General features: G+C 41.6%; 3 protein-coding genes across 7 annotated transcripts in view; 1 reads left to right on the top strand and 2 right to left on the bottom strand.

Annotated features, from left to right (window-relative positions):
• Positions 1–3,293: 3,293 nt before the first annotated feature.
• TMEM60 (transmembrane protein 60) lies at positions 3,294–8,711 on the bottom strand. 3 transcript variants are annotated; one of them, XM_010395665.3, is made up of 3 exons: positions 8,616–8,661; positions 8,185–8,234; positions 4,375–5,389 (listed from the first exon to the last, which is right to left on the bottom strand). In XM_010395665.3, exon 3 carries the CDS (start codon positions 5,345–5,347, stop codon positions 4,943–4,945), a length of 405 nt encoding a protein of 134 aa, XP_010393967.1. In that variant the 5' UTR covers positions 5,348–5,389; positions 8,185–8,234; positions 8,616–8,661; the 3' UTR covers positions 4,375–4,942. The 3 variants fall into 3 exon arrangements, with proteins under 3 accessions (XP_019139224.1, XP_010393967.1, XP_010393966.1); XM_019283679.2 differs by lacking the exon at positions 8,185–8,234 and having other exon boundaries at positions 3,294–5,389; positions 8,616–8,646; XM_010395664.3 differs by lacking the exon at positions 8,185–8,234 and having other exon boundaries at positions 8,616–8,711.
• Positions 8,712–8,960: 249 nt separating this feature from the next.
• On the bottom strand, positions 8,961–13,502 carry LOC120411867 (basic salivary proline-rich protein 2-like). Its single transcript, XM_039570427.1, has 2 exons — positions 13,403–13,502; positions 8,961–9,901 (listed from the first exon to the last, which is right to left on the bottom strand). The coding sequence occupies exons 1-2, from the start codon at positions 13,500–13,502 to the stop codon at positions 8,961–8,963; spliced, it is 1,041 nt and encodes a 346-aa protein (XP_039426361.1).
• Positions 9,204–25,542, top strand: part of PHTF2 (putative homeodomain transcription factor 2) — a 62,515-nt gene continuing 46,176 nt past the window's right edge. The window contains exons 1-2 of one of the 3 annotated variants that reach the window (XM_039570739.1): positions 9,204–9,265; positions 23,517–23,593. In XM_039570739.1, coding sequence (XP_039426673.1) covers positions 23,549–23,593 — 45 coding nt within the window. In that variant the 5' untranslated portion in view covers positions 9,204–9,265; positions 23,517–23,548. Of the gene's footprint in view, positions 9,266–17,990; positions 18,110–23,515; positions 23,594–25,542 lie in introns of those variants that run through there. The other 2 variants (XM_019283623.2, XM_010395667.3) reach the window with 2 other exon arrangements.

Below are 25,542 nucleotides of genomic sequence, written 5' to 3'. Positions count from 1 at the left end.
AGACAACATCCTTGTGCCTGTTTATCACAAATCAGTGTGAACCATCACTCAGCATGGAGCTCTCCTTTTCCCTGCCACCTTCAGCATACCTGCTTTTCACTCGTTTTATCCTGTTACTGAAGGTCAGTTGGTAAATTTAGGAAAATGTGTGAAGACCACTGGTTCTCCTTCCAAGCTGTGACCAGTGCCTTTGAGAACAGCATAATTACAAACAGCTGTAATTAATTCCTGCAGCAGTTTCTGGAAAGGTCACAGTAGGCTATAGTGTACTTTGTATCATAAATCCTTCTGAATTAAGTTCTGATATGGCAGAGAAGCAACACTCTGTGTACAAAGATCTCAGCACAGTTCAGGTCAGTTAAGTATGATACAAAGAACTCAAAAGAGAAACGCTCTTGTCCAAGTTTCCCTGTAAGGACAAGGAACTTGGAAAGTCGAGCACTTCCAGCTGGTTGTGTGTGACTTCTGTGTGACGCCAGCAAGAAACATCTGCTTCAGCTTTCCTAATCATTCATTTCAAGGTTTGTAAACCTTTAAAAAAAAAAAAAAAAAAGCCAAACCCACAGCCAAAACTGAAACTGGTAAACTGCTGATCTTTCTCTATTGAATTAGAGGCAGCAATTAAAAAGAGATTTGTAAGGACCGTGTGTGATTCTAGTTAATTAGAGATGCCAAACTTTCAGATAATTGTTACATCTGTGGAAGAGAAGGGGTTTATTACGGGGGCAGAGTCACCATTCACGGCCTATCTTGCTAATAATACACCAAGTTCCAATGAAGCTAGTTCTTACTCTTCCATCTTTTGTTTTATATTATAATGATCAATTACCATCATCAGCCTGGCTGGGGAAAGCTGCTCTGCTCTTCTGAGCAACACAGGGCTGCTTTGGCGTCCTCTGAACAAGGGGGTCTAGACTTACTCTGCAAGAATCATCGGATGGGGAAGGCCTATGGGTATTGTTTTATGCTTGGTCCCTCTTAACCTATCACAGGTAAGAGAGTGTGTGTGCAGATAAAATCTTCCTGTCTGAGGTGCTTAAATGCTTGTTACACACTTGTATCACTGCTTGTTAAGTGGGTCATCAAAGTTTACCTGAATTGGAGGTAGGGCTTTAAACACTCTTCTCCATAAATTTTAAAAGCAGCCATAACAAGTTCACAAGGTCTAGATGGCCTGCCATGGAGTGGCATTCCATTCCAGGCAGGGGCTCAGTGGCCCTGGTTCCCATATGCAGAAGGGAACCAAGTGGGACGTGCAGATGACGCCTGTTCTCTCCATCCCACACACAGGTAGCCATGGCGCATGCACGTGTGTGCTCGCTCTTGCACCTCCTGTAGCCAGCAGCTCTAAGAGCATGTCCTGAGATGAATGTACTCTTCCCCTCTCCCCACAGCTCATCCTAATCACAGGTTTTCTTGAAAAATCACTCAAGACTGAAGGAAGTCAGTTCTCCACAGGAACCTCACGAGTGGGCAAAAAGTCTCAAACACAGAGCAAGGTCCTTCCATTGAGTATTTTTCAGAACTACACAATTCATCGATACACCTCCTAAAAACAACTGTTCCTACTAGGCACTCCCCATAAATTACCTGACACGCATAACTTGGGGCTGGGTACACGGGTTTGCTTAGTAAAAGCTGATGTGTTGTTATAATAAAAATAAAGGGGTTATAAATATTTTGCATTATTTAACAACAGTTACGGTTTAGAATTCTTTCATCTTTTCTTGGTTTCTCCTTTAGCAAGGTAGGGCAGTCAACCACTCTGAAGTAATATGACTGACATTTATTTTAAAGATCATTTGTTACTTGATATTCTGAATTGAGATTCATTGCCGTAGAATGAAACGTTGTTTTCTTAGATAAAGCCCTTTCAGCAGTCTCCCACAATATGGTTCCTCTGTATTTTTACCCACATCTGTGTGACTGAACAGCAAGAGTAAATCCAAACACTTCAGGAAGAATTTTTTTCCACATACAAGTACAGTTGAATGTACACAATTAAAATTTTGTTAGTGAGACACTTTGGCCTAGGCATGTCCTGTTACCCTAGACTGTTTTTCATTCACTTCATGTTCTTCAGTCTCTAGGAACTGTAAATGGATCAGTACTTTGAGCATGCATGTTAATAATGTCCCAGATAACTGCTACATTTGAATTTGGGGTTACTGTATCTCCTGGAAGAACGCTTTAGTCCACAAAATACACTCGTAGTTCCAGTTCTTTCCTGAAGTCCTATTCACTTGTTACCTGGAAAAGGTAATTTACTCACATCTGAGTTTGCCATGTGCTCCATGTGCCATTTGCTCCAGTGCTCCATGAAGCCAAGGCTTCACCCCCAAAAATTTCATATCCTCAGGCATTAAAAACTGTCTTGTTCAAGTACCACTTGGGCCGGTACAAATGCAGTCCTGAACTCACCCTGTGGTTTCAGTCTCTTGCAGCACTGGTGATTTCTCACTTGGAAAGGAATCACCATTGTCTCCCTCTTCTCTGGATCTCAGGACTGCTGGCACAGCTCAGCTACTGTGTTCCCTAAGGTTAACCTACTGGTCATAGACTGTTTCAGCAGCTTAGAAAACAGTGTTTAGTTTTAGACTGGTAATGGAATCTCACTGTCCAAAAAGAAAAAAAAGGTGTATTACTTTATTCCTTTTCTTGCTCTTATTTGGCTGCTGTCAGTTGTTACAGATTTTTAAAGCAAATTTAGCTCCTTACAGAAATTACTGTTAATTGTTATTTCTTGGCTTACAGCGTAAGTAGCAGAAAACATTAGTCCTCTTTCCTAGGATTACTCAATGTGCTGAATACTCTGGGTAGAACATTTGTGGTTTCTTTGAGGTTGTCTTCTACCTGCACGTGAAGAACCTGTATCTTATTCCATGTAACAAATAATAGTAATCATATTAGTGATGCCTTGAGAGACCTCCTAGTAACAGAGACTAGACAGGAATAAGGGAATAAAGGTAGGTATTTATTTGAAAGGCCTTCAAAGGTACCCCCTGGGAGCCACAGCCTATTGCCAAGATGGACCCCAAGATGGACGACAGGTCACGAGTTCTTCACAGTTTTATAGGTTTGGTTGATTTGCATATCAGGGTTAATTCTCCAATTAAAGCTTCAGTTTAATGATGTGATTCCCCTCCGCTTGCCGCCTTCTCAAAGGCTTTTAGTTTATACTTTTTGGGCCTAGGACGGTCTGGGTGTCCTTGAAGAACAGGCCCGGAGAGGCTTTGTTATGTCTACCTAGCACGAGAGACCAGAAATTAACAGGCTACAAGAAACTTCAGAGTTACACACTAATCAGTACAGAATTTGAAAAATATAGAAGTTAAAACCTAAGGCATCATTTCCCCCCTTTAGAGGCTTGACAAGGCCTCTACCTTGTCGAGACTCTATTCTAAATATTCTAAATATCTACTAGTAATGTGTGTCTAACAGCAGTATACATCTATAAACAAGAATTATAGTTACAATCATTATAAACAATCTTTAATCCAGAGTCTGTTTGGTAACCATGAAACCAGGGTGTGGAAGATACAATCAGATTTGAATGTTGTTCAATGTAAGATCTACGTTAGTTCTCAATAATAAATTCTTAATAAACAAATTTTGTTGATCCTTCCACTTCAGTTTACATGTCAATTATTAGTTTTGTATCCAAATGAATGTCTTTGGATACACTTTGGACTAGAATCATATGCAAAATTTGGTTCCAAACCTGAGTCAGGGTTACCAACTGTGTAAATAATAAGCACAGGAAAAATCATTTAATCTACGTCATCTTTGTTTGTATCAGTCTCTGTTTTCTCAGTTGTTTCAGGAGCAGGACTGGTCCTCTCCCCTTGGCCTGTAGAGGATCACTGTCCCACCACTTGACATAGACTCAGTCTCCAGGCTGGAAGGGATGTGCAGGTGTGTCCAGTCCTATGGGTCTGGATAACATGATGTAATTCTGGAGCTTCTGCAAAGTAGAACCTAAAGGCATTAGATATCTCTGCAAATCAAGTTTTCCCCTCATGTGAATTTCACCTGGAACATGTGGAATTTGATATGGCCTGCCATACAGTTTTTCATAGGGCCTCAGTCGTATGCAGATCCTCAGTAAAGCTATAGGCAAGGCCTGAACCCATGTCATGGATATCTCTTGACAAATTTTGCTAATTTGTGCCTTAAGGGTCCCATTCATGCATTCCACTTTACCGCTTGCCTGGGGTCTGTAAGGTGTGTGCAGATCCCAAGCAATTCCCAAAATCTGGCTAACTTCTTGAATCATATTTGCAACAAAATGTGGTCCCCTGTCCAAGGACATACCCAAAGGAACCCCAAACCTTGGTATTATATGATTAAGCAAAACTTTCACCACCTCTTTGGCTGTGCTAGTGCGACAGGGGTAAGCTTCAGGCCATCCACTGAAGGTATGAACCGACACCAGTATGTACCTGTATCCTTCGCTGCGTGGTAACTCAGAAAAGTCTATTTGCCAGTAATCTCCAGGACGATCCCCTACCTTTGTTACTCCCAACACAACTCTTTTCCTTGTATCAGGATTGTTTTTGCAGCAGATTTCACACTTGCTCACTACTGATTGTACAATATCTGCCATTCCCTTTCCTATTACTACCTTTTTCAGACATTTCAGAAGATTTTCAACCCCGAAATGTGTGCTTTCATGTTCTCTTAGAGCTAGCTCTCAAAGAATTAGAGCTGGGACTACAACCTGATTTGCAGGTTATGTTGAACAAATACTTTTATTTACAAGAGCATATGTGAGTTTTAAAATTAAAAAATGGAACAAGTCTACTTTCAGTCTTCAGCCTGCTTTAGCTTAAGTCTCCACCTTGACTCATTTTGCTTTCTAGTTTGAAGATCAAATTTGTGGCAAAATGGCAATAATCTAGTTATTTGGTGCTAATCTTGGCACTGAAAACCCTGGCATAGCTTAGTCTCTTCGTACATAGAAGATATTATACCCAAGTTCAACCATGCCCCCAATCAGCAGGGCCCAGAGCGGGATGAACACATAGGCCAGTTTCATGGTGGTGAATCGCTGCAACTTTGCACACAGGGTGAGGCAGAAGGCCAATTTCAGCAGCATTGCGATGAGGTACCAGACTTTCTTCTTCATGTTCTGGGAGCCATTGCGAGGGTCAAAGCCAGATTTGCACCGTCCAGCCATTTTTACAATTAACATAACTAGAAGAATTGTATCAAATATCCACACTGGAATAAAAATGAGGAACCAGTTCCAGGGTGCTTTCTCATCCAACTTTAGCACCAGCATGATCAGGAAGAGTAATGTAAAAAGCCATGTCAGCAGCACTCTTTGCGCCAGGGACATTCTCATTTAAACAGCTTTGAGAGGAAGTCCTTCGCTGTCAGCAACAACCTAACAAAAGGGGGAGGGAAGGCATCAAAAGATGGCACTACACCACCATTAGGCATATTCCACAAAGGAGACAAATTCCTTGCTCTTGCTTTCCCACTCCTAACCTCACCCACATACTGCTTCCTAGCATTTCTTTCCTAACTACCATGCTCAGCTGAACAGTGTTTGTTCCAGTCCACCATTGCCATGGAGCGCCTTAAGTCAGCTGTGTAACTGCCTTAATCTAAATTTGTTCCGTGAAACAAACTGTACTTTAATCGTAAACAAGCTGTCAGACTCATTTAGGGATTTTTTGAATGCTAAGAATATGGTTTAGATCCATTTTCCACCAGTACTGAGGCACTCATAGTTAACACTTGAAAACAAAATGTAACAATGCTCTCTCTGTAACAAAATAACCACAGTAAAATGTGAACAAGCACAAAGAACCCTCGGAGAGATCCTGCAGTCTGCAGAGCTGCAGCTGAAGTGACCTGGGCTCAAACTGAGCCAGCGAGCACTGCCCAGCTTTCTGTCAGCCAGCAATCTTGAAATTACTAGAAGCTACAGATAACGTTTGCTTTCTGACAGGTATCTCAAGTGTTCAGACACTGGCTGACAGGTTTATTGGCTGGGCAGGATATTTAAATTGCTCTGTAGTCATGACGAAAGAAAAACAAGACAAATGCATCTTCCACTACAGTCATGAAAGTTAAGTTTTTATATTTCCAACTGGAAAGTTTTTACCACTGTATCTGCCAAAAGCCTTTCACTACAAGTGTAAAAAACAGAAGTGCGAAGGACTATGATCTTCGTCTAGATTTCATGCTACAAAAATGAGTAATTTTTACCAGTGAAATGGTGCTGAAATAGGTATTTTAGTTATTTTTAAAAATTGAGTTTAAAAATTTAATAATTCCCTTTAGAACACCAGTAGTCTTTAATCTGAAATAAGAAAATGAGCTTTGATTTGTTCCAGATTACAAACATATTTGTATTACTGAAAGTGAGATGTCGTGTTCTGAAGCAGCTAATCCTCAGCACCACACGCTGAGGGAAGGACAAGAGCTGCTTCCCGTCTGTGCCCTCAGTGCCCCTGCCCAGAAGCCGCTGCTGCTTCCTCTGCGTTATTACCAATGCTCACAACATCACCTGATCATGGCTGCTAAACTCACCCAACAAGCAGAAATCGACTGCCACCTTTTTCTTTTTAACTGGGGTAGTTTTTTGCCAGATTAGGAAATTGAACAAATCCTGTGCTCAGGTAAGCTTTGCAACTGGAAGGAGGCAAGTAAAAGTTGCTTTCTCAACTGGTTATGAGATGATCTGCTACCTTACAGTGAGGGGATAACAATTTTGTGCATCACTAAAATTATCCTACAGTTGAAATCTGTGTCTCAGATTCAACACAGTTCAACAGATCTACTATTTTGTCCAATCTGTATTTGAAGTTTGAATGGATTTGATTTAGTGGATAGCAGTAGGATTTCTTGTAAGAAAAAGATGCAGTTTTGCTTGAAATAATCTAAACTGGAGTTGCTGTCAGTGCATCCCCTCTTTGTGTTGAGGCTGACACTTGTGTGACCCAAACCAGGCCAGTTCCCTGAGCTGACCTAGGAAAAAAAAAAGTTTAAAATAGGATTTTGTAATCTTACTTTTCACAATTTCAGTTCTGCTCAGTTCACCAAAGGATCTGGTGAAAGCCAGTTCCTGACAGGGTTGAACCAAGACCCCCACTGTTCTCTTCCTTAGGGAAGAGGTGGAGGTCAGAAGCAGCGCTCGAGAATTAAGGGGACAAAAAAAATGGAGGAGGTTTAGATAGTATTGTTTTGCTCTTGTTACAGAAGTAAACCTAAACCAGCTGGCAGGGGCAGAGGATTACAGAGCAGTTACTATGTCCAGCCTAAAGTATTTCGAGTATTTTGAAAACACTTCCAATAATCTCAAGTGCAAGTCTGTGGCTAAAGTGAAGAGTCATGATCTGAAATGAAGTTTCAACCTTCTTTTAATGAGAATGTTTTTCAAAACCAGTTCTAGAAATCAATGCTCCAAACACTATAAGAAGGAGACTCTCTTATTAGCAAACTGGAGAAAGTAGAAACCAAAGAAACAGACCGGAAACTTGGGTCTGAAAGGAAAAAAGAAATTCAACACTCTTAGAAGTATCAGGTTATCAGATACTCAAAGTAGGTGCTATCACCTGTCTCTGGAGGAAACACAAAGCTACTGAAGATGTATTACATGGGGCTACCCAATTTGAAGGTTGCTCACTTGAAAATACTTTGTTTCCTAAGAACCACTCTGTAACAACTCTGAAAAGGAGGCATAAAATTCAGCACGGGAAGAAGTTACGCTGCCTTTCTCTGACCTAACAGATGTTACTGCCGGACTGGGCAAGACTGCAAGGCTCCAGTCAGTTTTAGGGACGTTTTTAGATGAAAACTGAAGAAAATCCAAGTGTACTTTTGAGATCTTAGAGTCCAAGTAAAGAAAGCTACCAGATTTTAAAGGCTGACAGCTGGGTATAAAGCTGACATAACAGTGAAGGGTTTGATTACATGGAGCATTTGATTATCTCATGATGAAAGAAAGATGATGGGGAGATTCTTTGCTAGAGCCCAGCTATCCCAACAAGATGGGTGACACTGGGAAAAGGATGCAGCTGTGCTACAGGTTTGAACTGGCTCTTCAGTGAGAACACTGAAGGGATGTCAGAGTGTGAAAATAAAAAAGCTATTGATTCCTATTATAGGAGCTACATAATTAGGGAGTGACAATTTTCAGTGATGAGAAACTATCCAAGGAACATCACTGACCTTGGTGGGATGATCTGCATAACGAGGATATTATGATAGCTAATTCTGTCCTGTTTAGAAGAAAAAAAATAAAGAGGAGAGCAACTTACACATGACACTCAGCTCAGTAGTAATGATAACATAAACCTATACATTTAAACCTTGAACCTCGCCTAAAAAAGTCCTGAAATGCATTATTATGCTGAAACCATATTAAACACAACCCCAGTTCGATGGAATACCGTTTTAGAGCCTATTCCGAACGTATGAGTAATTTAATACTTATAAAGAAATACTGCGGTAGGCCCGGTTTAAAAGCCCACTTAAACACAGCTTTGTATTCACAAACTCGACCCCTCCCTCGGCCTCACGGCCTTGTCCCGCCAGGCCCCATTTCCCCGCCCGTGCCGGAGGCCCCCGAGGCCGAAGCCCCCTCGTTCCCCGTCACCTACCGCAGATCCCGGCGCCTCCCCCGGCCCGCGGGGCCCGCGCTCAGCTGAGGGGCGCGGGGCCCTCCCACCCGCTCCGCCTCAAGGAACCACCCGCCTCCCTCAAGGGTCCCGCGCCTGCTATTGGTCAGCGGGGAGGCGCGTCCTGCCGCGCTTCGTTTTCCTTGGGTGGCAGCGACGTCGCTCAAGTTAATCCCGCCTTCCCCCTCTCAGCCGTCGGTGACGCCCCTCGAGCTCGGGCCGCCCCTCCCGGCCGGCGGCGGCTCAGCCGGAGCCCCGCCCCGGTCGCCAATTGGTGATGGGAGCTGTCTGTCAGAGCGGCCCCGCCTCCAAACCACCACCTGTCCATCAAGCGCAGCCCCGCCTCCCTCGGGCTCTCGTTGGACAGTGACGCCGCCTGTCACCCTTAGGCCCCGCCCCCGGGGGCGGGAGGGGCGCCGTTGGCTGCCGGTCCGCTCTGGCCCCGCCCCCGCGCCGCGGCGCGCGCGGGTGGCGCGCTGTTGCTGCCGCCGCTGCCTGCCTGGGCGCGCGCGCCGCTCCCCCCGCCAGCCGCTTCCCCCGCCAGCTGTTGCCTCGCGCGCGCCTTCCCGCCGCCGCCTCGCGCTCCCGGCGCCGCTGCATGCGGCGCGCGCTGCCCGCGGCACCGGCGAACGGTGAGATGGCGGTGGGGGGGCTTCGGCACCCGGGGGCATCCCGCCCCGCCGGGGCAGCGGCGGGGGGAGAACCGGGGCGCCGAGTTCCCGCGCGGCTGGGGAAGGGGCCGACCGGGGCGCGGTGGGGGGGCGGCCGGGGCGAGGCGGCGGTGCCCGCTTGGTGCTGGGGACAGCACAGCGGCGGTGCGGGTCGTGCATCACCGGTGGGGCTGCCGCGGCTCCCCTGGCCGGGCGGCGGGAGGGGGCGGCTGCCGCCCTCCACCCCCTCCCGGGGGAATCCCGGCCGGGGTAAGGGCGGGCGGCCCGCGGCCTCCGCGGCGCCGCGGTTCCCTCCAGCGGGAGCCGGCGCGGTGCCGGCGCCGCCGGGGCGGGGGTCCGAACGCGGCTCCGAGCGGCCCTGCCCGCAGCGTCCGCCGACTCGCATCGGGTTCGGCCGGGCAGCGGCCGCGCCGTCCCGGAGCCGTCGGTGCCCGGGCTGCCGTGCCGTTCGCCGCTGGCGTCGGTGCGGGCGGCAGAGGTGCAGGTACGGTCCGGGGCCCTTCGCGTGTTTGGGGCTCTGCCTGCCCGCTCCGGCTTTGCTGTGAGGCACCTTCTCCCCGCTGAGCTGCTTGAACGTACCGTGAGCTGCCTCAGTGCCTGTGTCAGGTGATAGGATGTCTTTTCTCCTTCCCTTTCAAGGTCCTAAATGTCAGCATCTTCATGTTTATTTCTGACCTCGTCTCTTGTATTCTTGTGTTTTACGGTCGTTCATGTTTTCTTTTTCTTTTCATGTTTCCTTTTTTTTTTAACTTTTTTTTTTTCCCCTTTTCCACCCTAAAACAGTGGCAACCTGACTACAGCTTATTTCAGCTTGGGAATCAAAATGTTAGGTAACTTCGCATCACTTAAAGTTTCTGCTGTTGCATTAATTTTCTTGGTGTTTAATTTGTTGTCTTTTCTATGAGAAACAAAGGAACTGGGGAAAAATTACTCCCCAGTACTAGAACTGTCTAGGTGTATGGGTGTTTGTTACTTTTACTTTTGTTTTTCATTCCTAGCCTCTGAGTTTGTGTTGCTCAGGTGTATCAGATTCAGTGAAACTTTGAGTCCATAGTGTCAAGCTCTGTGCTTGACGTTTTGCCTTTTAGTGCTTTTACATGTTATTGGTCACTTGAAAAGTAATGCTGCCGAGTCTAGCATTTTGTTCCAAATTTGCCAGTGTCTTATCCATCTGTCATATAATTAACTGGAAAAAGTAATTAATTGGAAAACCTGACTTGTTGAAAGTACTTTAATTAATGTTCTGAAATTCTTTGTGATGAAATGTTCCTACGGAAAATACAGCTGGTCTTACAGTTTGGACACACGAGTTCTCTAATAGGAATGAGACTACATATAGTGTGTCATCAGTCATTTGTCTGCTTACATCTTCCTGTTGATGATGTTAAACAGATGGTGGTATCTGTTTTATCAGGGAGAAAACTTGAAATAACCTGTTAATCCTAGTAAGTGAATCCTAATATCTTCAGCTGCACTTTGAGTGGTCAGTAAGTGGCAGAAGGATGTATTTCTGTTACATACATTAGTGCTTGGCATCATAGTTTCTGTTTCCCTGTTAAGAGGCTAAAATTGTTCTGTGAATAAATCTCTGGGTTATAAATAGCTGTATGTATTTGGCTATTTTTGTAGCTCTGAAGATTTTGGTGATCTTCTTCGATTTGCCTCTTTACTTGTGACTCCCTGGAAAGGATAATCCTTTTCTCAGAAGTCTTATTTCTGTTCCAGTAAGGTGTTTATGAATGTAGGTACGCACATCACCTCAGTGGACTTCACTGTACAGTACTTGCAAGCAACTTCCATTTCTGAAGGTGAAGGTTGAGAACAGTGCTTGGAACTTGTGTGTTTAAGATCCCAATCCATGTTTGAAGTGGAATGTTTGTGCAGTTAAACGTTCTGTTGCTATGTTTTAATGCCAATGTGTGTTTTTATGCTGGGTAGAAATATTACCAAGGATAAAACATGAGCCTGAGTCACCAGAAAAAGAATTCGGAAACCTAGTTGGTTTAATTCAGTGTTTGTACTCTATTTTTTTCCTCTTGTGTTGTGTGGAATGTGACATATGAATAAGTTGTCAGTAATTGTTGGGAACTCCATGGAGCATTTCAAGTATTCTGGTAGTACTGGATTTCTCCCAAAGCAGAGTTAGCTCAGCTTGTCTCAAAAAGTTGATCCCAGCTGTATCCATAGCTGCCAGGCATTGGTGTGAATTCTGTGAGAAATCAGAGTCCTGTAGGTTTTGAAACAGGAAACAGAGTGTTGGTGTGTGTTGGAAGGGGGACACAGGTGCGTTAAAGAATTCCAGTCAACCTCGTTTGAGGCAGTTGACCAGGCAGTGAGCAGGGGAGTGGCTCTTGGAGTTGAACAATGCTGTTCCTGTCACAGCTGGCAGGGGTCACTGGAAAGCAGTGGACGTTATTTCTTTCTTAATTCTTCAAAGTTACATATACTGTCTTCCCTGGCTTTTTCTATGTATCTATCTTCTACTTAATTCTAGTAGAAATTTTATTGAAGAAATTTTTTTATTTTTGCAGGACCCCTGTGAGTGAGAGTGATGACAGTCAAAGATTGGGGTTTGGGTTTTCCTTTGTCTGTGAGGAAGTTCTTTTAATAATAAACAGTGTTGTTTATGGATTCATCATCGAACAGTTTATGTGGATTTTCAGCAAGGCTTATTAAGGGCACAAAGCTTGTACAATTGCTTTCTTTGTCTGTCTACTCCCATTTGAGTCACTTCTTACTCAGATGATGAAACTGAAGTTAGAGGCAACTAAAAGACTTAAAATACCTACACTGTGACAAATTTTTATAAAACTTTTGACAGGTAGTGACCCAAATTAATATTCCTACCCAAAAAAGGCAGTCACAATTGAGTTCCTCCCTTCTACAAGAAGTGAGCACCTGTTGGGCAGTCTATGTGCTATGCTCTGAGCCATCAGCAGTAGCCTACTGCTACTAGCCCAGCCAAACAGTTGGGATGGTTGTTAAGATGGGTGGGGGGCAGGAAAAATATGATGGGTGGGGTGGAACAGGACAATAGGGAGCTGTGGGACAATGGTAAAAGCAGGCAGACTTAATTGCTTCTGCCCACACAGCAAGGTAGGCCTGTTTTTTCTCTAATATTTTTTTGTTTTGTGAAGGAAACAAAACAAAACTCTTGGGGTACCTGTCAGAGGTACTGCTCCATCTGACTCTTCGAGGACAATTGACCACCATTTATGCAGACATGTGGTGGTGGTGTGAGAAATAACAGAGTTGGGAAGCTTTAAATGTCATGTTTTCTCCCTTGAGTTTCCTGTGCTGTTAATCATAAAGATCCTTCTTGATGGGTCCAGAGGGAATGGTTAACTATTTGAAGAAATTATAATCAAATTTTTAAAGAGAACCCAAAGAGCTTAATAAATTGCCATAGGGGAAAAAAAGATTTATACTAATTAGAACTATAGTGTATTGCTGTGTAATGTTTGGATATGCTCTACATGTAATCATAGAATAATTTAGGAAAGGGTCATTGGAAGTCATCAGTCTGGTCCAACCTCATCTCAGAGCAGCTTCAAAGTTAGAGCAAACACGTATACATATGGAGAGATAGCCATTGTGTTGTCCGGAAATTTGGAAATACAGGTTGTGTTTGTGGTGGGTTGGTTTGTTTGTTTTTAGTTGGAGGGAAGGCTATTAGGGAGTTCCTAGAACTATTCTCTTATTTCTTAATTTATGCATGTAAAGGGGATTTTTTCCAAATTTGTTTCTGCTGGGAATACGTGTAATGTTCAGTATTTAATTCTTTGCTCATTTGAGGTGGTCTTGGTAGATGTACTCCAAAGAGGCTAGATAGCTTTCTGGAATGAGTCCAAGCATTGGACTCCTATTGGCAAATAATTTGTGGTTCTGTTCTTAAAAAATAAAACACAACTGCAAAGTGGGAGAAGAAATTAAAGCAATATCACATCAAACGTGAAATCGTGCAAGCCTTGCATTTTGGAAGTTGGCCAGCACCAGATGCTTTTGGGGTTTAGGTGGTTGGCAGATGCTGGCTTGGCAGCTAAACACTCTTCGTGTTGATCTGTCTGAGGGACAGTTTGTTCTGTGTGTGGCTCATACTCTCCTTGGTATTGGCTTCTGGCCGTTGTGGGGTCAGGTTCAGGGGGGTGTTTGGATGGCCGAACACAGCCCAGTGATCTCTCTGGATGTTTTCTTGCATCCTGGGTTATGAAGCTTGAGATTCCCTCAGCTGTGTGGTTTTTTTCCCCCCTTGTTGTTATTGTTATTGTATGTTTAAATAGCTGCTTTCTTTTCGAATGGGAGTAAAATCTTGGCTTCAGTTACTTCCTGTGGCAGTGAATTTAACAGTCTACTTATGTGTTGTAATATAATATTTCTCTGTTAAAACTTTGGCTTTGCTGTCCTCTCAGCTCAGTTAATGAATGAAGTTGCCTGTATTATTGGGAAGCTGTTGTTTTCTTGACTATATTTTCTGTTTATCTCTTAAAGTCTCAATTTATTATAATGCCTTATTTTTCTATTTGTGGTCGCCTGTTTCAGTAGGAGAATCTTTCAAGTGGTTGGTAATTCATAGCCCTTCTCAGAACACCTCCCCCAGTATTTTAATATTCTTCTCCCAGTAAAGCAGCTGTGTTTCAAGTCAGGTTGCATAGCTGATCAGCAGAGCTGTACTGCAGTGTTTTCCTCGTCATTCCCCTTTTATTCAGGTCTCCCTGCTATTCCAGCTGTATTATATTGGATGGAAGAGGTTCCTGAGCTGCCAGAGTTCCCTTCTGGATTTGAAATACTGGTTCTTAAGTCTTTGAGTGGTGTTTATAGTTCACTCCCCCTGCCTTCCCTTACAGATAACATTGACATGGTAGATAGTGAATTCTGTTTATTTTGCCTATTCATTCATAGTTCATACATATTCTTAAGATTTGCTAGTTTAAGACTGGCGTCTAGAAATGTTACTACTTCAGGTGTTCCTTTCTTCTTTGAAGTATAAAAGATAAATATAGTGAGCACTGCTGGACCTTTTTACAAAAGCTTAAATTTTGGAATAATAGGACAGGGCTCAGTTCACTCCATTTCAGAACTTAATTTAGGCAGCACTTCATAAAAGCTCTAGTCTACTGGTCCAAATAGGAGGAGGAGAGGGGAAATAGCCCTGATTAGTCCAGATTAACTGTGTTAATGGTGCTTGAGAAGGCTTAGAGGAGAGATCCAGAGTGTTCAAGCTGGCCGTGGTCAGAGCTGCCTCAGTGCTATTAGTGCTCACTGTATTGCACTTGCATGGCCTGAAGCTCTGTGGAGGTAAATCATGTTAGAGCTGCTTGGGGACTCAGCAGTCAGTTCCTGGGAGCTGTCTCCTGTGCCATGGGCTCCCGAGCTGGAAGCTGGTGACTAAGGATGGTGTACTGTGGTGATACTGGTTTAGAGTGGTTAAAACCCTTGTGGAGTCTTACTGGGCCATCCTGACCTTTGCCATCAGTTGTGTGGACGTGTCTTTAGGGGGTGATTGCTTCTGCTTGAAGTTCTGTGTTTAGAGCCCCAGGAGCCAGCAGCAATGTGGGGCATCTGTATTTATTTGTAAGCTACCTTACAAATAAATACCCTTACCTTTACAGCTATCCTGTCAGGGCCTGATGAGCAATGGCATGGTGAGTTTCTGTGTTCATCTTTCTAGTCAAAGTCTGATGGTTGGCATACTTACCTGGAATTTGCAATTTCTGGATACTCTCATCCTTTAAAAAGGTAGTCACCAGGACTGTATGCTGGATGAGGCCCTGAACGTCTGCCTCTGTCACTACAGGGTGCTAAGATATGTGAAAGCTAGTGGAACATAAAGACACCAGACTAGGAAAATTTAGTCTGTTTGGTTTCAGGATCAGGGTGCTTCTGTGTGAAGAAGAACGGGGATTTGTGTGCACTTTGCCTTGGACTGGCACTGAATGGAAGAGCTACAGGCCAGTGGTGTGTGATCCAAGGAGCTTCTGGACACTGGTATCAGGTGATCAATAGGCTGCTCTATGCAGTCTGGATGCTGCTGTTAATCTTCATTATACAGTTAGCTGACTGCAGTGAAGAATGTTGATTCCAAATTTTGTTCTGTGTTGTGGCTGGTTTTGATCTGTGGCAATGTTTGCTTCCCATAGACAACAGACTATTTGGAAATCTTTGACATCTTTCCAAAGGTTCTTTGAAAGTCCACATATATTCTATCACTTGCTCTTGTTTATCAGCTAGTTTGACATGTGCAGAAATACTGATAGACTGAGACATGATCTTCCTGTGCAGAAACTGCTGATTAGACCCTATCAGATAGTCTTTCGGGTATAATGGTGTTCCATTTTTAATGATTGTTTTGAGGACCTTGCCAGATACACATGTAAGGCTTGTTACACTGCAATTCCTTCCGTGGATCACTCCAGAGACTTTTTTTTTTTTTTTTTTTTTTTAAGAATAGAAGCTCAGCATTTTCAACTGTGTTCCTACAGAACAGTGGCTGTTATAGGAGACAGCAGCTTTTTCTGACAACTCAGCCACTTCATGCCTCAGCTGCTTCAAAAACTTGCTGGATAACTATTTGTAGAACATGATGCAAACTTGGTGATTTAGGGGTGGTTTTCAGCTTCCTGACTGTAGTCATCAAGAAGCCACAACTCTGCTGTGCAGTGCCTGGTGACAGATAAACATGTCTTCCTAAACACAAGTCAGTATTTCCAGTGAGCAAGATTTATTATTGCATCAAGAATCTCAAGAAAGAAGAAAGGAGCATGGCATCTTATTTCAAGGTGGTGACTGTGTTTGGAGGATTTTTTTTCTCCCAAGTATTTGTTAAGGCAGCTATATATATAAATTAAAAACTTGGTGTTTATAGGAGTTCTATGCCTTAATAAAGTTCTTACAGTTGTAAGAGCAGATGTATACATGCAATGTTTCAGGGATTTCTCAGTATAAGATTGCAAATGTTTAAAGGCATATGTATGTGTGTGCACGTAGTATTCAGTGCAAAAATCAGGAATTAGAAAACAGAACTTGAGATTGACCATGTGCTGTGTTTTATTTTTTTTAAAAAGATACAGCATTTTCAGAAGTGGCTTGTAGATCCAGTGTGCTAACAGGAATTACTGTATTTGGTGAGAATTTTGAAACTGACATCTCTTATAGAAGACAAGAAGCAAAATTAACTTGAGTATAGTTCCCTTTAAGGGCTTGGATTTTTCTACTTTATTGAACAGTAGAATATGTTTAAATATTAGGAGCTTATTGCTAATTAATTAATACCGCAGCAGGCTCAAAAGTAAATTATGGGAGGTGCAGAATCTTGGACTTCTCACTTCAGAGTCCTTTCCCCCTATTTTTATGAGTAAGGTATTTATGAGATTGTGTCATGTTACTTCAAATGGAGCCATGAACCAATTATGTAACAAAATTAGGAAACTTGCACAGGCTTTGAGGCTGAGGGCAGAGATTCCAGAAATGGCTGCATCAGTTGTAACAACTGCACGCAGTGTTCTTTTACCAGAACCTGAAATAAATCTCAGAAATCCTGATAGTCAACATTTTGTTGCTATTTCAGACTGTTGTGTAATTCACTGGCAAAACAAGTATTCCTTGGGTGACAGTTATTTTCTGTGGCTTTTCTTTGCTTCAGATATTGGTGAGTTTGCTGTGGAAGTGAAGATGGCTAAGTTGAGTCTACTTCCAATCAGATTTTGAAAGCTGGTTCTCACTACATGCTCTGTGCTGTGTCTGTGAGATCTTCCTGCTTTGGCTGGTGCATGATAAAGGGCATGAGCTTATAAGGAAATACGCAGCAGTAGAAATAGGATCAGTTGCAGTGGTTTGTGGGCAGAATACCGAGGCCTGCGAAAGTATCAGCTTTTCAGCCTCTGACATCTTACTGGAGGCACAGGCAGGCGTGGACATGCTGCCAGATGTCTGTGTGTGTCATCATACATAACATGTTTGGTACATCTCTGTTCATAAAGAACAGGTTTTGATACACAGCAGCCAGCACAGCATCTGATTCGTATTTTATTGTTGCTGCTGTTGCCCTGATGAACTTCCCAAACAAACAAAAACCTCCCCAAATAGGCATCTAGGGATATTAAATTTTTTAAAAATTGTTTGTTTGGGGTGATTGTATTTTTGGTTTTCAGGTTTTTTTTGGCGTTTTGGGGTTTTTCTGAGATGAAGTGAAGGGCAAAGTTTGAAAATTAACTCTCATGAGCAGCGTCCTAGGAATGCTGGTATCCAGTTTTAGCAGAGTTGTTGCTCTTCCTTGGGGAAAGCAAGTATGTTAATTTCTTTTTATTTACAAACTATTATGACCTTGGATTGCAAGACAACTTGGGGAGGGGCTCAGCAGGCATGGCAGGAAGAGTACTTTTCATGCTGGTTGCTGGATACAGTCCTTAGGTTAGGAGTGTCTGGGGTTTTCTTAATTTAACTTTACATTTTTCCTTGTGTTTTGGCTGCTGCAGATTTTCTTAAGGCTAGCTGGAAAACATGGTAAAACTTCCACTGAAAGGTGTGAACCTGGGAGTGACAAGTTTCTCATTTGCTTGTGTACAATTTGCAATTCTGAAATGCTGTTTTGAGAACAGTGATGCATAGATAAAGTACTTAAAAAGAACTGTGAGTGCATTGCATAGTTTTTGATGTTCCCTTTCAGAAGGAGATGTAGGTTTAATGGTTTACTTGTAATGCACATGGAAAGTAATGATTCTTTTGGAGCACTGCTTTAAGGCTTTCATCCTGTTCTTTGTGGCAATGGCAGAACTCCTCTGGATTTGAGTGGAGGAAGGATGACTGCTGGTAAGTTTAGTGCTGTATCTGCATTACAGGGATACCTGCCTTGGTTTTGTTATGGCAGAAGCAGCTTTTCAGTCAACAGCGGATGCCTAATGTGACTAAGCTGTTTATTGGGCTCATTTAAAATTAACTTAAAGTATCAAATAATGTCAGCAATTTGAGGATAATGTTAACTTGTATTTTGATGTTGAACCTGGAAAGTGTGGGTTTTTTCCCCCTCATTAAAGTTGCTTTCTAGCTGTGCGTGAACAAGTGTAATGTTTTAAGAGAGTTTGTGTGATACAAATGTTGCTATAAAATTAGTAGTTTAGGCCATTATTATTCTGGTTCATTGTCTTTTCTTACTCTACATGCCAGGGAGTCTTAGTGAAATTATGCCTGTGGTTGTGAAACTGCAATATGGAGGATCTAACATAATGGTAAAACAGTTCTATCTTGGAAAGTGGCTGAAACCAGGTTGTAGTATTCTCATGGCTTTATATAATAACCTTTTTAAAAACAGCTTTTAATTTCCTGGAGGTACTGAAAAATCAACGACTTCTTAAAAAGCTTTTGAGACAAACGCAACCTAAATTTTGCAGTTTTACTTCTGGTGATGTATGGTGAACATGCAACTTCATTGCTTCATCAGTCTACGGTCATGATGAGTTGAGAAGGACACTCAAGTCTTGACTCAACAGCTGGGTGGTATCCTGACCACTCAGGCTGGGATTGCCGTATGAAATATTTAGTGATTCACAGTGTTTACAGGCAAGGAAAACCACTATTTACCTGTGTGTCCTTGCTTGTGTCATACTTTTAATTATGTCCTTTTGCTAGTTGACACTGCTTAGAATTGTATAGTCCTCAAAAAAAAATTTTTTTTTTCATTTTTTTTTTCTTTGTCACTATGGAGGAGCACAATTTTATTCTGAACTTCTGTCAGAGTTCAGATTACTTTAGACTGTCATTTAGAAATATATACAATTATGTCTGAGTAGGGTCACCAAAGCCTTGTGGATATGAGTAAGATTTCTAAATATCTTTGAATTTATTTAAATCCGATCTTACTCAATAAGCACTGCAGTACTGCGGGGCTGGAATGAGTACTTAGCTACCTGAAGACAACTAAATATAGATTTCTGTGGCTTTTGAGAAAATGTTAATTTGATTGCAAGGTGTACTGTATAATATGATTATGCCCTGAACTGGGAAATAGCTAAGAAACCTCACCTCTGGACAGGGATCACCAAAACTAGATAGTCCTCTCTATTTAGCTTTAAGGAAGTAATGAATTTTGTTTAAAAAAATATTGCTTATTATTCATAGCATTAACTGTTTGATGGAAATGTAACAAAAGCTCCATTGAATGTTACAGAGGTGCTGTGATCCAGCTTTTATATTTGAATGCTCTGTCTAATCTCTGAAGTTGGGAGGTTTTTTCTATGTTGCTCTTAGGTCTTCAACTAGTTAAGACTAACTTAATCTTGCTGTAGTTACTGTGCACAGGACATTGTACAGCAAAGTGCTAAAGCTGGTCCCTGTCCTAGATGCAGGTATTTGACACAGAACATGGAACAGAAGGTTGGGTCCAGAAGGGATGAGGGGAGAACCAGGCAGAAGAACAGGCACTGCTCTGTCGTGCTTGTGTTTGTCTGTGAGCTGTTTTTACTTGTTCACTTTTACCCAGTTGATGCTGATGTGCTTTTAGAGCCTGGCTTGTACAGTCCGACTTCAGGATCAGTTGGAACAATGAATGACAGACACAAACGACAGGGTAACTTGTAATGAATATGCAGAGTTCTGAAATTGCTAAAATATTTAGTCTCCAGTCTAAGGTGTTCAGTGAGCTGTGGGCAGATAGAACCAGGGCTGCAGCTGAAGTGCCTTGAATGTTTCCATCCCTCCCTCACCCAGATAAGCTAGCTTCAGGCTGAGTCTATTAAACTCATAATGTTTCATCTCACCCCCTTAAACCCTCCAAAACCAAAAGAAAAACTAAAAACCAAACCACAGACAAATCCCAGCCCCTGCAAGCAGAAACAGTGTACAGAAATAATTAAGTAAACCTTTTTTACCTTTCATTACTGTGCTGTCTCAGAAATGGTTGTATAGCTCTTGAAGAAAGCATGTGATATTTCCTAATAGAGATATTTTTACTTAGCACACTGAACTGTGTTTTGAGACATCCATCCCGTGATTTTGTCATATTTACTTTTGTAAGCATCATCTTTATATTTGTGTATGCAAAAATGCCACCAAAATAGATTCTATGGAGGATTTAATGCAGATAGTTTCTTAAAAATATGAAAACCATGGATAATCTAAATAACAGGTTTGTTGATAGAAATCAGATAAAACTACTTCTTTATATTTGGTTTATAGTTTTGTGAGGTAATTCTTTCTTGAGGCAAAGGATTTTTGAGTGAATTGAAAAGCAAACATTTGCAAACAAATGTTACTGCCTTTAAAATGGCTGATCCAATTTTGGCCATATTTGACACAGTTCGAAGTCTGGGATTCATGAGTTAATATTTGGTTTCCTGAAAAGTCATTGACCTTGGAGAAAGACATCAAGTTAATGTAGCGGTTGAGGGAAAGGTTTCTGTCTGGGTTCAGGAGTTTTTTAGTGCTGATAATGAGTTATTCCAACCTTTTTCTCATCCTGTGATTATGGTGGTAGGAAGTAGTGTATTGTATGTGAGAGGGATGTTATTTAAGAGAAATGAGGAGTTAAAGGTCCTCCAAGATGAGGTCATAAAGGCAGGGAAGGCGAGGGTGTGTGATCAATATCTACATGGCCCCTTCCTGCACTGCACCCCAAGTGTGATCAGTATCTTTATGATCCCTTCCTGCACTGGCACCTCTGTGAGCAGTGAACTGCTTTCACTGTGACTGTGTGATGTAGGTGGTGTGTGTGGAGGCCATGTGTGTGTGGGGAAGGGTTTTGTGTCACTTTGAGTCCAATGTTGCAAAGGGTTTTTAAAGTTAAGTTTAATTGAAGAGGTTTTCAAGTAAGAAAGTAAGTCCTATTGTAAGCTTTATATGGGTGAGAATGGAGGGTGACCAGCCTATGTGATATGCCAGGTTATATCAAAGTGTCTGTTAGACTCCTTGCTTTGTGTGATATTAGTATTTTTCTATTTATTGTGCCAGTGAATTCTTAATAGTTGATAGTTCCTCAAAACAGACTCTATTATCAGAAGCAAATAGGTCAGAAACAGTTACAGATGTTGACACAGCCATGGCTGCTAGCTTTAACTGACTCGATGTGACTTACATGATATTTTCTACAGTGGAAAAATTGAGGTGTTTGCTTGCTCAGTTGCACCAATTGTCAGTGTTCTGATATTTCTGGAATTTGCAATGACTGAGTAATCTCTCTGAGACATTTCTTTCTCTTGGGTTGTAGTTTTATCTGAAGTTGTATAAAAGATACTGGAGTTGCCCTCTTAGAAATCTCAAAAATAGGTTCGTTTGGGAAACATGAACATGTATGGCATTGTTTTGTAGAAATTCTCAGGTGCTGATATAGTATCAATCCATTTGTTAAAGATTTGGACTACAGTGTATATGGCACATGTCCAAACTAAAGGCAGTATTATTTACATCTTTTAAGTAATGCACTATATAAAATAGGAGTATGTCCATGCACAAATCAAAGAAGAATGAATAAACAAATGTCAGTTGCAGAACTGAGTCTTTTGAAGGGTCATTTTTAAAATAAATAGAATCATACTGAGTTGGAAGAGACCCATAAGGATCATCAAGTCCATCTCCTGGCCCTGCACAGGACAACCCCATCTATGTGGCCCTCCACTGGATGCATTCTAATAGCTGAGTGGTTTTTTTATATTGTGGTGCCCAGAACTGCCCCAGCACTCGAGGTGAGGCTGCCCCAGAGCAGAGCAGAGCCGGACAATCCCCTCCCTTGCCTGGCTGGTGATGCTGTGCCTGATGCCCCCAGGACAGGGTTGGCCCTCCTGGCTGCCAGGGCACTGCTGGCTCATGTTCAGCTTTCCACTGACCAGGACCCCAGGTCCATTAATGCAGGTGCTCTCCAGCCTCTTGTTCACCACTCCTTACATGCAGTCAGGGTTGCCCTGTCCCAGGTGCAGAATCTGGCACTTCCCCTGGTTGAACTTCATGTGGTTAATACCTGTTTTAAAAAAACCAAAGCCTGAAATTTTTGGTGATTAATATTGTTTAATAAAGTGTAATGAGTTACTCTAATGCTTAGGTCTTTGATATAAACACTCATTTTAATCTATTGTAGAGTTTTGCTTTCCATTCCATTTGTTGAATGTTGCATTTTTCTTTGCCTTTCTTATCTGTGCAAAAGCTGTAAACAAATGTCCTTAAATCAAGAGGTAGATCACAAATAACCTTTCACTGTAAAAACTGCCTACTGGTTAATAATTCTTGCTTTCTTTAAATGAAGAGATAAAAGGTGTAATACTATTGTTGATACTGACAATCTCATAGTAAGTGTAATATTTTTAAGCGAGATGGATCTTGGAAAATGCTTGATGAGTAGTTTAATGTTTGGGGACTAAGCCACTGCCATCCTTATGACATCCTTAACCATGTCCTTGCCATCAGTGAGGCCACACTGGGGTGCTGGGTGCAGTTCTGGGCTTCCCAGTACGAGAGAGACACAGATATATATATATGTAGAGGCTTTTTATGTTTTTCTTTCTTTTTTTTGGTAATGAATTCTGGCTGACTGATTACACAGAAGAAGACTGTAAAAATTAGTTTCAAGATACAAATGTTTTATGTAGGCTAAAAGTTTGGCTTTTGGTTTTTTTTTTCCATACTGAAAACTAATTACAGTGGCATCAAAGATTAACTAATGCTATTGCTATTTGTTACCATTAAAACCATACCATTCTTCCTTGGTTTTCTCTTTTTGACTTAGTTTTGGTCTACTGTTTTCATGAGGGTATTAATTTTATGATTAGTGAAGTTCTAGCACTGATACTGTTTTCTTCTCCAAGTATATCTAATAGTCTGTATGAATTCTTCTTGCATTTTATAACAATTATTCCTGGACTTCAGAATACTGTGCTGAGCTAATAGCTATAGGTTGCTTGATTTATCAGAAAAAAAAAAAAAAAAAAGAAAAAGCTGCATGTAATATACCACTTGTGAGGTTCCTGTGAGGCAATGACAGATGATCTCTGTGCAGCCTGTGTTTTACTGGGCAGGATGGACAAAACTGAGACTTTTGATGTCCTGTAGCAGCAGATTTGTAGTTTTTTTGTTTGCCTAGAGGAGAAAGCCCAAACTCTTACTAAAATAGAAATGAGGTAATGTGTAAAGTAAATACAGCTGTTCTGTGATTTGCAGGTAACGGGAGTGTTTTTACATTCCCTATTTGGCCTTTGTAGGGAAGTGGAAGTAAAGTTCTGTCTCTTTCTGTTGACAGCCTAAAATGACTCTGTGAATTCAGTGGAATAAATGGCGTCCAAAGTAACTGATGCTATAGTTTGGTACCAGAAAAAGGTAAGATTTCTGTTTGTTTTTATGGTGGCTTAATGTGTTTGTGTTAATATAACAAATAGAAAATACTTATGCATTACATGTTAGCATTGTATGTGAGTGAGTAGCTTGAAACTCTTCTTCTGTAAGTAAATAAATATTTAGTGACTGTATCTAGTGAAATGAAATAGCTTTTGGTCTATGCTGAAAACTCCTTACTCCCTTGGTTATCTGTGCTCTGCAAAAAAAGAAATTTTGCATTCTTGCATTCAAGTAGAGTGTTAATTAATGTACAGGAGAATGTTGTTTCTATAGCACCGAAAAGAGTCCTTGTGTTTAAATACAAAGTAAGAATTGTAACAAATATTCTATCAGTAACAAAAAAATCTGTATAATCTGTACCCAAAAGAGAGAGTCTTGGTTCTCCATGGTTTAATAAGTTTCTGTGAATTACTGCTTTCCTTGGGCCTATAGCTGTCTTTTGGAGAGGGTACATCTTGTCCTTGAGCAAATAATGACAGTGGTCTTCAAAACAGAAATTCTGGTTAGCTTCTAGCAAAGCAATAGTTATTTTCTAGAAATAAGACAATACTGGTCTGCTTTGTTGAGGTCTTTACAACAGTGAATTAAATGCACAGTTGAAAGAGCAGGCAAATTGATTTTGCTGACTTAATTTATACCAATCATTAAGTTATGTTTAAAAAATTTGAAAATAATTCACAGTTTAATGATGAATTTTTTGTTTGGTTTTTTTTTACTGTGTACTCTCTCCCTTCTCTTATTCAAGCTTTATAAAGAGTACTTTTGCAAAAATACAGTGGAAGTACACTGTGGTTTTTGAACAGTTTCTTGCTTTCAGGTCCTTTTTTAAAGGTTTGGAAGATGACTTGTAAAAGATTTAATGTAATGAAATTCAGTGCAGGATCTCATGGAAGGGGGAAATGATGCTGATTTTTACCTGCTTCCACTCATTCTCCCATACACTTAAGTCACTCACTGTGTAGTGGTATCAGAATACTGATATCCAAACACCAAGCTGTATTTGGTCTGGCCAGGATCCCCTTTGTTCAGTGCAAGAGATGCTGGATGTCAGATCCTTATCATGTCTCTGAGGTTGTTTTTGTTGGTGGTGATGCACTGTTCTTTGGACAGATCTTTCATGATACTTAGCTTTATATATAGATGGTCCTTTAATGCAAGAAAGAGCCTGCAGTCTCTGTAAATCTTAAATGAAGTTCATGTTTGGTTGTCTGGTTCTTTTTGTTTTTTTTCAAATACATGTCTGTTTTCCTGTTGGTCATACAGTAAAAGGAATGCCACATTTGATGTGCTCCATCTTTCCATCCTCCTGATGGATTAGGAGGAGGGAAAGGCAGGAAGTTAGGAAGGCAGGATCTCCTGCTGATGAGTCACTGTAGTGTGATCTTACAGAGGACAGGCCTTCTGGTCTTGATATAAACAACCCATTCCTCAATTTTACTTTTCCCAGGAGACTGCTCCTAACAGGATTACTTGTTATCAGTACAGGTCATTCTTTTAACCCCTGTTCTGTCATTTTTTCCAGTGATTTCACGTGTTTGCATTTTTTTTTCATTCATAGTAAAATCAACATTTCTGTTGTGAATCTCTGTAGGCTTTTACAGAGCTCTGCTCAGCCAGGAATTGCACAGTACCTTTGTGGCAAGGAGTTATGGTGAGGTGACTTCTGTTATTTCTGGAAAGACTGAGCTGTCTTCAGGAGGGATAAGATCATGTATAAACCAGATGTTGGTCTTCTCCCTGGTGTGAACAAAATTTAGCTGCAATCCACATGTGAACTGGAGTCTGCCAAATGAGCAAGTTATGCTGCTTTAGTATGAGAAAGTGTAATGTTTTGAGACAAATGGCTGTATTGCAGAAAAGTTGCATCTCCTGCAGATGTTCATGTCAATTAGCCTGTAATTTCTTAGGCACCACATGAGTTCTCCTGGATC

This window comes from Corvus cornix, chromosome 1A, assembly GCF_000738735.6.
Source record: "Corvus cornix cornix isolate S_Up_H32 chromosome 1A, ASM73873v5, whole genome shotgun sequence".
NCBI classification, from domain to species: Eukaryota; Metazoa; Chordata; class Aves; order Passeriformes; family Corvidae; genus Corvus; species Corvus cornix.
Note: the sequence above shows the minus strand (reverse complement) of the source record. Positions and strands in the feature narration are given on the sequence as shown.

Excerpts from the sequence above, each read along its gene's own strand:
- LOC120411867 (XM_039570427.1), bottom strand. The coding sequence starts at position 13,502 with ATGCAAGAAAACATCCAGAGAGATCACTGGGCTGTGTTCGGCCATCCA. Across the intron at positions 9,902-13,402 it reads AGAAGCCAATACCAAGGAGA|GCACTGAGGCAGCTCACGGT; the intron begins GTATGAGCCACA and ends CACCTGACACAG.
- TMEM60 (XM_019283679.2), bottom strand. The coding sequence starts at position 4,606 with ATGGCAGATATTGTACAATCAGTAGTGAGCAAGTGTGAAATCTGCTGC.